Source organism: Cavia porcellus, unplaced genomic scaffold (assembly GCF_034190915.1).
Source record: "Cavia porcellus strain 051 isolate PalLab524CR breed Dunkin Hartley unplaced genomic scaffold, mCavPor4.1 scaffold_28, whole genome shotgun sequence".
In the NCBI taxonomy this organism is placed as follows: Eukaryota; Metazoa; Chordata; class Mammalia; order Rodentia; family Caviidae; genus Cavia; species Cavia porcellus.
In genome coordinates, this window is record NW_026947511.1 from 28598428 (window position 1) to 28610994 (window position 12567).

Below are 12567 nucleotides of genomic sequence, written 5' to 3' on the forward strand. Positions count from 1 at the left end.
TCAGGCTGTCCCATTGTTTCTTTGGCCAACCATGGGACCCCAGTACAGCATCACATTATGATTTTTTTCTTTCTTTCGAGTTTGTCTCACTATGTGGTGGATTGTGGGGAGGCCCATGTTCCAGATTCAGCAGACACTAAGTTTGTGCCGTGAGTATAGCTAGAACTAAGTTTTGCCCAAAAGGTGCCAAGTAAGTGGGGCTCTAATAAGACAGGCAATTCAATATGGTATTCAGAACACTGGACTATAATCTGCAAAGCCTGAACTTTTGTTTTGATCTCACCATTTATGAACTGTGAGGAATTTGAGGAAACGTCTTAGCTTCCATGCACATCAGTTTGTCGTCTAGAAAATGGCACACTGCAGTTTGTGCAAGGGGTAGTATAGTCTGCTCCAATGACAGCGAACCATTGAGTGCTTTCAATAACACAAACAGCTCACTGCGGCACGTGTGCCGTGGGTTCACCACCACTGTACTCGCCGCCCTTCTGAAGAGAATGACTATTTTGCCTGAAAACTTCTCATTCACAACGAAGACACAAAAGGGGGGGGGAGATACTAATGTGATAGAGAATAAAAAGGAAATGCCAAAGTCTTTCACAGTGTGTTTATTATCCATAATTATAGCATGGGTCACAGGATCATTTTCCACAGTTAAGGAAACAGGAATAAAAAAGATGATTATGATGATTAGAGGTGATTCAAAGGACCACTAGACAGCACTGTGGACAAATAAAATGCTGCTCCAGGCAGCACATAAATGTAGGTTGCTCAGTCACTAAAATAGCTTAATCTGGCCATTCTAAGTGCCACACAGAGGAGGACCCAGGGGGCTGGTGGAGAAAAGTGATTACTTAAACAGAGAGTGATTTAATACCACCACTGGCTGTGTGACAACAAACTACAAATTACTAACCTTGGGTTTTTCCACCATTTATTTGGTTGTTTGCACACAACAACAGCAGCATTTGTTGGTGACTGTATTAAAGGACGGGGGATTGCAGGAGGACACAAATAACAAGGCGGGACATACAGCCAGTTCAGCAGCTTCCCCTAATTCGGTGACCACAAGGCCGAGGGAGCCCAGGGCTGCCTTGAGGGCTTGATGTGGTGTTGGATCGCACTAAATGTATACCTTTTACTTAACTGCTGGTGTTCCTTCCATCTCAGTCTTTGGAAACCTTTGAATATGATGGAAACATAGCTTCACAGCCAAAACAGCAGCCTGGAGCCTGTGGCTGGCTGGTTTTATTTTTAGGATTACAGGAGACCTGCATCAAGCCTCTTGCTTTTATATTTAACCTCAGTTTCCCAAAATTAGGAAGCAGAGGCCACAGCAGCTTAGAGAGAGTTGCAAAAACCAAGTCTTGGTGGTCAGATGCACCAAGATGTAAGTCTCGGGCTCTGTACGTCCTGGGCACATGAACTTTACTAGGTTACATAACTTCTTTGAGCCTTATTTTCTCCATCTACAATATGAGAATAATAAATATATACTTAGTTTTTCCTCACTCATTCATTACTAAGTGCCTCCTAAGTATCAGACAATATCCTAAGCCAGAGTTTTAGAAAAAAGTGAAATAGATGTAGCTTCTATCTACATGGTGCTCATAGTTCATTGTGAGAAATAAATAATAGACAAAATCCACAGCCTGGATTTTAACAGGTGCTGAATAAATGTTCTGAGTTGACTAAAAATACAAGTATTGAAATTTTTAAGCATTTGGGTATATAGTAATTGCTATTTCATTGATTCCATTCCTACCTCATGGCCTTTGTGCATGATGCTCTGTCCAGTTTGTTCTTTCCCTGCTTATGTACAGGACTCCTCTCCCTTCATTGTATCTGTATCAAATGTCATCTCCTTGTGATCTCTATCACATTACTCTCTTATCATGCTTTAAATCCAACCCCCCCCCCATCCTGGCCCTGGGGACAGGAAACAGAGAGCACTGAGCTATATCCCCAGCCCTTTATTTTATTATTCTGAGACAAGGTCTCATTAATGGTGCAGGCCAGCCTTGATTTTGCGATGCTCTGGACTCAGCCTCCTGAGTAGCTGGACATATGCAAGACACCATCCTTGGTTAAACCCATTCTTGATGGTTTTAAAAATCTTCTATTAGTGACAGGTGCCTCTTAGATTTAGGGTAAATTTTTGTGATAAAGTCCCTAGAATATAAATCATTTTTATTTATTTTACCTTTTTTTTTTAGACAGAGTTGCACTATGCAGTTCAAACTGACCTTGAACTCACTTTGTAGCCCAGGATTGCCTCAGTCTTGCAGCAATCCTCCTGCCTCAGTCTCTTGAGTGCTGGGATTACAGGCATGTGACACCACACTTGGAATATAATTATTCTTTAGAAGATAGACCTGAAGACACTTTATAATAAAAGTTATAAGAATGGCCAATAATAAAATGATATCTGGCATCACTAGTTATCAAGATGGATATTACTAAGTGTTGGCAAGGACTGGAACTTTCATCACTGCTAATGAGAATGCAAAATGACTTATCACTTTGGAAAACAACTTGGCAGTTTCTTATGTATTCTTACCATGTAATCCAGTAACCACACTCTTAGATAAGAGAATTGAAAGTATATATATATAGCATGAAAGTATATATTCATAGCATTATTCAAAATAGTCTAAAATTGGGAGCATCCCCAATGATGAATAGATAAACAAAATGTGTTTACATACACATATACAATGGCATACTACTCAGAAAGAAAAAGAATGAATAATTTTGCAATATGAGTGAGCCTCAAAAACATACTGCTGAGTGAAAAAAAGCCAGAATCGAAAGACTCTCTACTGTCTGATTTCATGTATTTGGAAATCAGATGGTGGTTTTCTGGGATAGAGAGTAGGGAAAAAGGATTGACTACAAATGACCCAAGAGAACTTTTGGGGATGGTGGAAATACCTTTAGAGTCGTGGTGGTTAAACAGTGTATATAACTGCTAAAACTTACTGGCCATACACTTACGATGAGTGAAGTTTATACACAAATTGCTTTAGTAAAGCTGTTACAAGAAATCTTAAATAAATGTGCACATAGAAAGTGACTATCTCTTATGATGGAACTTAGGTGCTTTTAATTTTCTCATCTTATCTAAGTTGTGTAAAATTTCCACAATGATTATGTAGTGCTTTTGGACTCAGATAAAAAACCCCATGAGTAACTGGGTCATGTAATCCCATCAGGGAGTCTGTTTGGATGCAACATGCGTTACTTGTAACGAAGCCTATTTGATCATCTCGCTCATCGATCTTTCCTCAGTGGCACTTCACAGGGGTGAGCTGAGGAAATGAATGCAGAAAGGCACAGACCTTAATAGCAATGCTTTGTCCCTGCAGCCCTGGGCTTGGCTCTCCTCTGGATTTGGAATGAATACACAGTAGACTAATGATAGGGGGCTCTGGCCCTCCTCTGCCAGCTCTGCCCTCCATTCCAACCCAAGTCAATTCGTGCATCCTCCAGGGCCCAGGGCCCAGGAGAAAGCCCGCAGCTCGGGGCTGGGCAGACTGTGGTTTGTGGCCCTGGCGGCCCCCACCTTCAGCTCACGTTGGTCAGTCAAGTGTTGCACGGTCTTGAGGAAGTCAAGAGCCCATTCATCTGTGGAGACCCACAATGAGAATGGTTGCTCTTGTTGCACACAGCACCGCAGGACACGGAGTCCCTCCAAGAGTCCCTCTGGGGTGGGGACACTCAGTGTCAACAGGCCACCCGCCTTTTCCCCCATCACACATTCAATTCATCTCAGAATTCTCCACCATGAGAGGATGTCACCTTAGGAGACCCAACCTAGCCAGAGACAGAGGGTGGCACATCGGGAGAGGCCCATGTGGCCTATCCTTGAGGGCCGTGCTTGTACAAGGCAGCCAATAGGGCCCAGGTATCAGGACAGAGGAATCCAGCAAGGTTAATAAAACTAAAATTACACAAACAGCTTCACAAAAGTGACCTGCGGGTGGAGAGTACAGTTTTTTAGCTGCTCTAGTCAAGTATCTAAGCCCAATAGGAAGAAGCTCAGAAGCTGAGGCAGACAGAGCATGAGACAGATCACAGCTGTCCTCAGATCCTCTGTCACCCACATGTGCCCAGTTGGAGACATCTTGGGGTTCTGTCTTCAGGACTCCCACAGGCACTATTTGCAGGAATGACATAAAAGTGCCACATATCGTTCACCGTAGCCGAAAGGTGGAAACTAAGCAAATGCCCACTGAAGCACAAACGAATAGACGAAAGATGGACTACGTATGCAACAGAATACTCTTCAGCCTTAAAACAAGGAAGGAAATTCTGTTAAGTTCTTTTTTTTTTTTTTTTTTTTGGTCTTTTTCGTTTTTATCAGTACCGGGGATCGAACTCAAGACTGCTGCTCGCAAGGCAGGTGCTTATGCCGCTGAGCTAAATCCCCAGCCCTAAGGAAGGAAATTCTGATGCAGGCTGCCACATAGCTAAACCTTGAGACCACTATGCTGAGTGAAAGGACAGTCACAAAGGGATAAATACTATTCCACCTTTTTGAGGTACCGAGAGGAGTCAAATTCAGAGACGGAAAGCATCGTGATGGTTATTGGGGGCTGGGAGGAGGGGGAATGGGAAGCTGCTCTTTAATAGGCACAGAATGGCATTTTGAGATAAAACTGCTCTGGGAATGGGTAGCAGCAATGGTTACACAACAACGCTTATGTTACATGTATATTCTCACATACACAAAGAAACAACCCCACGTTCCCTCAAGGCCTCACCACTTGCTGATAGCATCAAGTCTTACCTGTTACCGTTTAGATCTGTCTTGAAATGGGCAGGTATGGCCAGTGATTTTCTTTCAAGAAGTAAATATAGCAGCAATCTATGAACTGTGACCTACACAAGTTTATGGCAGTCATGACCTATCTGGGCCTGGCATCTTTGGAAAGTTAATTAAGCAAGGGGATTGTGGAGGAAAGATTGTTTGCAGAGTACCTTGGTTCCCACGTTCCCTCCTCCTGTACAGATTGTGATTTTCTGCTAAAGGAGAAGAAACATCTCAGGAGAGAGATGCAGGGGTAATCCCAGACAGTTCCTAGCCACCGGGACAGATATTTGGGGTCTGAAATGGTCCTTTCACCTATTTTTAGAGGCTAGACTCAGAAGTCTTAAATAAACATCCAGCCACACTCAGGCCTTTGTGACACAGGACACTGATGAAGCACCAGAGAAGAGGGTCACACACGTTCATTCATGGGTAGGGTGACACACCCTACCTGAGATTCTTGTCCATCCCTCTCAGACCCGTGGGCCAGAGTCATGAGGAAACTCGGCAGCCTGCTCAGGTCAAGAGTACATACACAGGGAAACTCAGGCTGGAAATTACAAGAAGAAACACAATAGATTTCCATTTCCTGGTCCAAGAGTTTGATTACCACAATTCCAGCTTTTGGTTTCACTCTTAGGCAGAAAATGTTGGAAATTTCCAGGATTCTTCCCAGCCATGCCCACCTTCCCTGAAAGGCAGGATGCAGTGTGGGAAGAACAATCAGAAGCGAAGTTTTCATACAAATTCTGCCCCTCTATGGTCCTGTGACGTTGGCCATTTGGGGCCTCAGTTTCTTGTCACAATGGCAATAATAACATCTTCAAGCTCAGCATGTATGAATCAAATGACACAGTGTTTGGGACACTAGAACGGTCATGCATTTTCTTCAGGCCCTGTACCCAAAGCTTAGAGTGGAACAAACTGTCCTGGGAGAGAGAGGGCAGGAACACTTCTTGGCACAGACCAATATATTATATAGCTAGCAGGCGGCACACAGAGTATGCCCCTAGGAAGAGTCAGGGGAGCAACTTCAGCAACAGCACATAGGGATGTCTATCCCAAGACACAGGATCACAGCATCAAGCCACAAGTCAGGGTTCCTTACTGCTTCTCTGTTGCCTAATTACCATTTTCAGATAGCAGGGGAAGCAAAATCTTCAGCTGAGAGATTTTGGGCTAGGCACTTCTTGTTTTGGGGGTTTTAGTTTTTGCATCTGTAGAAGGTTGTTATGCTTTGTGTTTGGATGCCCCTCCCCAAGTCTCATGCAGTCATGGGAGCAGGCTTCTAGGATTTGTGACTGATTCGGGGTCCAATGCTGAGACAATGGATGTGTGAGTGCTATACCCACACTAAGGTGGGTGTGACCTACATACGATTTAAGGAACTGAGTCTTCCCTTTGAACCCTTCCCCATTTGCTCTTGTTGCTTCTGCTCTCTTTCACTGCCATGATTGGTTACCCCACTGCCACCCTGATTTGCCACCCTACTTTGAAGCCAGCTGATTAGTCTGAACTCTCCATAAACTGTGAGCTAAATAAACCTTTCCTTCCTTCCTTAATTTTGGGTGTCAGGTATTTTGTCTCAGCAACGAAAGAAAAGTAACCAAGACAAAAGCTCATTTTCAAACTGGTATCACACACCTGTAATCTCAGTACTCTGGGAGGCTAAAGCAGGGGCATCCCAAGTTTGAGCCCAGCTCTTAAAACTTAGTGACTTCCTGGAGGCTTGGGGTTTAGCTCAGTGGCATAAGCGCCTTCCTTGCAAGTGTGTGGTCATGAGTTTGATCCCTGGTACGGATAAAAAACAAAAACTTAGTGACTTCCTTCATGAGACCCTGCCTCAAACTTTAGAAGGACCAAAAAGGGCTGAAGATGCAGCCTAGGGCAAAGGCCTTAGGTTCAATCCTCAGTACGAAAAATTTTTAAACATAAGCAGCCCATTTACAAAGCCTTGTGAGGATTCGGCCAGATGATGGCTGTCAAACCCACCAAACAGAAGGGTTTGGGGGAACTTTGTTCTCTTTTCTGTCTCACATCAGCCTCTCTCTGAGAGAGAGAGCCCCGCTCTGCCTGTATGTGACCAAGAAGCATCCTGGTACCCTCTTCTAACTCCAGGCCAAGTTGTGGTTGGGGAGGGGTCACGTGCACAGTGAGAACCACTTCAGATGCTCCAGGCTGGCATGGTGGAGGGCAGATGGGAACAGCCCGGCCCCTCCCGAGGCAGGTCCTGGTGGGCCACCCGCCCGTTGCGTAGTGGGAGGCGACCAGGCCTGGGAGCCCCGCTGCTGGCGCCCGACTCGGAGGGCAGGCCCGAGTCGCTGGGCTGCACCTCTACCAAGACCCGCCTGCGCAGGAGCCTGGCGGGCCTCTCGGAATAGGCCGCTGCGTGGTGCCCGCCGCAGGGCACCCCGCAGAGCTGCGCGCGGAAGGCGGCCTGGAAGCCGCGGCGGAAGTTCTCGTTGAAGTAGCCGTAGATGATGGGGTTGGCGCTGCTGTGGAAGAAGGCCAGCCAGTGCGCCAAGGGGAAGGCGTAGACGGACAGCAGGTGCAGCTGCGGTTCGCTGAGCTGCACGTAGTCGACGAGTAACAGCAGCGTCCAGAGCGGCAGCCAGGACAGCGTGAAGAACAGCGCCACCATGACCAGCATGTGCACCACGCGCGCCTTGCGCTGCGACGCGCGCCTGCCCTCGGTTGTGGCCTCCTCGCCGTCGCGTGCTGGACCCGCGGCCTTGCAGAGCTTGCGAGCGATGCGGGCGTACATGACCACGATGAGCGCCAGCGGCGCCAGGTATATGTGCGCGAAGAGCACGGTGGTGTAGACCTTGCGCATGCCCTTCTCGGGCCAGGCCTCCCAGCACGAGTAGAGCGGGTAGGAGCGGTTGTCAGCATCCACCATGAAGTGGTACTCCTCGCGCGTCACGGTCAGCGTGATGGCCGAGGGACACATGATGAGCAGCGCCAGGGCCCAGATGACCGCGATAGTGACCAGCGCTTTCCGCAGGGTCAGCTTCTCCCGGAAAGGGTGCACGATGCAGCGGAACCTGTGGTGGGTAGGGGGAAGAGAGACAGGGGTGGGGGAGGTCCCCCTGGGCCGGGGGAGGAGGAAGCCCACCCTCAGTAGGTGTGGTGGGATGAGGATACTTGACAGTCCTCATGTCACCTCAAGGCCGGTCAGAGGACAGCTCAGATGCTGATTGAGTTTGCAAGCAGATTGCTTTTTCACCCGGCAGGGAGGCAGCTCAGCCCGTGGAGTCCTCTAGCAGCACTGGCAGAGAGGAGAGGAGTGGACCGCAGACCTGGGACCCTAAATCCTGCCTGTGTGCTTCTAGGGTAAACTGACAGTTGGTAGCAATCTAGTGACACGGTCTCCATCCTGGAGTAGGCTGACTGGGTGTTTCCCCAAACACTGTAGCTATTTATGGCTTTCCCAGAACACCTTTGGAGCTCAGGTGTGGCCACACCTCTGTCACCATCTCAGCCATGTCCTCCCATCAGTTTCGCCACTCTGTGAGGCCTGGTGTGCAGTGCAGCATTCCTTGTTAGCATCTTTCAGCAGCAACTGCTGATTCACCTCATCATTTACAGAGAGGAAACCGGGACTCAGGTGACAGTGGTAAGACTCTGAACCCAGACTGTGCACCACTGCGTCACATCAGGCAGTAGCTGTGAGGCCTCGCTGTGCATTAGAATCTCCCAAAGCCATTTTCATGAAAACTCATGCTTATTTGGGCAAAAACTCGGGTGTAATTAGTCTGGGAAGGGGCTTCATGTGCAACTCTCACGCATAGCCAGGGGTGAGAACTGCTGGGGGAGGTGGAGGAAGTGGGTACCTCTCTCCTGCAGTGTGGTTCAAAGGCCATTGGTCAACGTGGGCTACAGGGCAGGTGCTGTGACTTCCTGTCTTATCATTCTTAGGTATGTTTAGGTGACTATAAGAATGAGCAGCCAGAAGGGCCAATTAGTCAAACTCTTTCTAAGCCACTAATATGACCTATAGGACTCCTGTGAAGAGGAAGTGAGATGGTGACACCCTTGTAGACATTTCGGATGCTTAATAGTGTGAAAAAGGAGGGGCTATTTCTTAGAAATTCTCCCCTGGTCTATCGATACCCAAAAACAGACATCTGAAAGGGAAGAGGAAGTAAAAGATAAATTAAGATGAATTACGTAATTACACACATGTTCCAACTTCCCACAATGAATGTAGTCACCATGTACTGCAAACACGTAGTAATAAAATTTTTTTAAAAAACAAGAAAATAGACACCTCCCAGGTGTGGTGGTGCATGCCTGTAATCTCAGGATTTGGGAGACTAAGGCAGGAGAGTCACTGCAAGTTCAAGGCCAGCCTGGCCTACATAGTGAGACGTTATCTCAAGCAAACAAAGAAAAACCAAGCCCTGTAAAGTTTACCCAGTCAAGCTTACTTACTCAAGGGAAAGGAAACCTGGCTGAGACAGGGAAGGGGCTTTCTTACAAGGTTGCATGGCTGCTTCCAGCAGAACCTGTGCAAGAACACAGGTATTGGGCTGACTTCCGGCTGAGCAGCCTTTCCTCTCACTAACCTGGACCCCACCCTTCTGCTTCCCTACTGCCCAGCCTGGAAGTAGCCTTCCCCTTTCCCACAGCCTGACTCAAGACTTGCTGCTTCAGCCTCTGTGACCCCGAGCTCCTTAGCTTTCTAAGTTGCATACTCAAGACATCTTCAGAGGACAAATAATTCTGAAAGCGTGCAGCACTGGTTATAAATGCAATAGCTGCTTGTAGATGGAAAGAATGATGGGGTGGTCCAGGAAGGCTTCCTGGAAGGAGTGGGACTTAAAAAATACCCCAGACACTTCTGGTAGACGTTGCACTCACCTAGGACTCAACAACCACAACAAAATGAAGATTTGAGGGGGAGGGCTTCCACAATCACCAGGTTGACTAGTGCTTTGTGGAAAAGGAAACCTGCCTCCTCATGCTAGCTGCCTACCTGCTTGGGCTATAAAAAAGTAGGTTTGAGGTGAGCAGAGGTAGAGAGAAGATGAGAATGCAAGATTCAAGAAAGGGCAGGGCTGTGAAGCGCTCCTGTTGGAGAGAGGACAAGGAAGTGGGTGCGGAGGAAATAAAACAATGTTAGCTGCTGGCATTCAGACTCTGTGCCAGGCATGTGCATAAACTTAGTAGGCAGAAGTTCTCAGAAGTCTCCAGGTCTGCAGAGAGCTGAAAAGATTGAAGAGGCTCAGAGTACCTAAGTGACTTACTCAACATTCTACAGCCAGGCAATCACAAAAACTACCTTGGGTTATCAGCCTGCGTCTGTCCCTGGGGGAAGCACCAGAAGGAGTCACAGCACTGGAGATGCTGAGCAGAAGGTACAAGTGCAGAGCACTACAGAAGACTTGTGGGCTCCGGGCTGCCTCAAAGACTTCGTGGCCCCAGCTCAGTTCAGGTCCTCATCTGTGACCTTACATAACGTGTTTATAGCATAGAATCTGCTGGCCGCTGGGGCTTAAAGATCAGGAGTGGCAGAGATAGGTTAAGTGTGGCTTAAGAAAAGCCAGGTCTTCAGGGACCAGCAAGCGGGCTGCAGGCGAGGATGAAGGAGCTTAGATGAGACCACTTTCCCCAAGATGCTCTCTTGTCTCCCGCTGCCCCGGCTCAGATTTTACAGGAGCAGGATCCCAGCTGCTCAGGATCAGGACTTTCCTCCAGCTCATTTAGGGTCATTAGGAATGCTACCAAACCTCCTCAGGAGCTGCCCCCAGACCTCCAGAGGGAGGGAGTGCTGGTATCACCAGGGGTCTAGAAGGCACCTAGTACCACAGCCTCCACTTTAGGGCTGAGGATTCAGCCCCACCTACCACTGAGTGGCCCTGGCCTCCCAGCCAGCCCAGCACCAGAAGCAGTGGCCCTGCTATGCCCCCGCCCCAGTAGGCCCTGTAAATCCCTTACCTTTCTACAGCAATGGCCACCAGTGTGAAAACGGAAGCTGACACGGACATGCCTTGCACCAAGCCGCTCATCTTGCATGTGATGTTGTCGAAGGGCCACCCTGCAACGACAGAGGTCCCCACAGAGGGAAAGGTGCCCACCCACTGACAGTCACTCCTGGGTGTCTACACTAGGCTCCCTAAAGCTTGACTCTTTCCTCCTGTCCTGCTGGGGACCAGGGTCATCTGGTTTCTACTTGCACACTTCTAAAATCGAGGAACCAAGTGCCCATCCTAGACAGTTTTGACACTCAGGAGGCAGCTTCTGTGATCTCTCTCCATGAGCCCTTCCTGGCTTTCCGTGCCTATCCAGCCCTGGGTTCTGAGCCATTCCATCCTCACGACAACCCAACTACTATCAGCCTCTCTTTTTTTTTGGTCTTTTTTGAGATCCTAAATCACTATGGATCTGTGTTGAGTCAGGCTTTGATGCTGGGCAGTTTAAGAAATAAGAACATTTAAGAAAACACTTATTTTCTCAATTGTGCAAAGGAAATACAGAGAAGATAAAACAGAAAACATGAGATTGGCAACCTGTAGAAGGACAGGGTGAGAACAGTGACAATCATGGAGTGCTGAGGTACTTGAGGTGACAGGGAGGGACATTTCTGTGACCACAGCTGTGTGTCTGTGACTTTTTAGAACCACAGAAATGTTTCAGAAAAAACAAAAACAAAAAACAAAAAACTAAAATCTGTCTGGGTACGGGCGAACCTAAAATGGAACACAAACTATAACAAATCTGGTGTTGCAAATGAATAATTAACCACATTGAAGGGGAGACAGGAGACCCAAACTCAAGCAAGTGACTTTGGAAATCAGTATTTCAGCTGTTTACTACTAAAGAGGAAAAGAATCGAATGTAAGTTCTACACCCTCCTGAATGTGGTATTCCTGACAAAATGCATTCAGTGGCTCTAATTATGGAAAAAGGGGGAAACTCTCGTCGCTGAAGCTAGGTTATATGTATACAAAATTGATCAAGCAAGTAAAGCTTTTATGGATGAATAGAGCTAGAGTTCTCATTGAGAAGTTACAAGTAAAGAATAGGGAGAAACTTAAAATGCATCTTGTGATACTGGATTAGAATCCAAAGAATTAGTATGATCTATCTCATAGTTTTAACAATATAGATGGATGATTGGATATAAAAATAAATGTACGTGTGCTAAATATCTCGGTGAGAATATAGAGATATTTCCTCACCCTGCCCCTTGAGATGGCCGGGAAGCAGTGACACTCTAGTAGCAATGGGCACCCTTGGAATCCAGGTCTTGGTTTCTAAAAACTACTCTCCAGTGAAAGAAAACAGGGATCCTTTGAGAAATGGTTCATTCCAGGGTGACGCAAGGAAAATACAAGATAAGCCTGGAACATTTTGTGGTGCCAGAAAACAGGGAGATAATAGTACTCAAAAAGTCTTGGCAATATGTTAGAAGGACACAGAAGCCCACTAAAAAGAGTGGCCAGTATCCCAAACTGGTGTAATCTAAGCAACAAAATAAAGAATGTAAAAAAAAAAAAAAAGAAAAAAAAAGAATGATCACACTAGATTAAATCCTGTGGAGTAGAATTCCAATTTAAAAATTGTCAAAGGAATGACATAGTAGAAAATTATCACTGGGGAAACATGACACTAATAATTGTTGCAGGCAGAAATTATCAATGCATGCAAAAATTAGAATATGAAACTATAATGAGAAATGAGACATTTGCATGGTGTCAGAGTACCTCCCTGCAGCACATTAATTAATTATAAAGGGAAAAATAATTATG

The 12567-nt window shown here is 46.7% G+C and overlaps 1 protein-coding gene across 2 annotated transcripts in view; it reads right to left on the reverse strand.

Annotated features, from left to right (window-relative positions):
- Positions 1-592: 592 nt before the first annotated feature.
- Npffr1 (neuropeptide FF receptor 1) overlaps positions 593-12567 on the reverse strand; it is a 30011-nt gene continuing 18036 nt past the window's right edge. Inside the window, exons 3-4 of one of the 2 annotated variants that reach the window (XM_013156627.3) lie at positions 10754-10853; positions 593-7857 (exon numbers count right to left, since the gene is read on the reverse strand). In XM_013156627.3, the coding sequence (XP_013012081.1) occupies positions 6978-7857; positions 10754-10853 (980 nt within the window). In that variant the 3' untranslated portion in view covers positions 593-6977. Of the gene's footprint in view, positions 7903-10753; positions 10854-12567 lie in introns of both variants that reach the window. The other variant, XM_023566737.2, reaches the window with a different exon arrangement.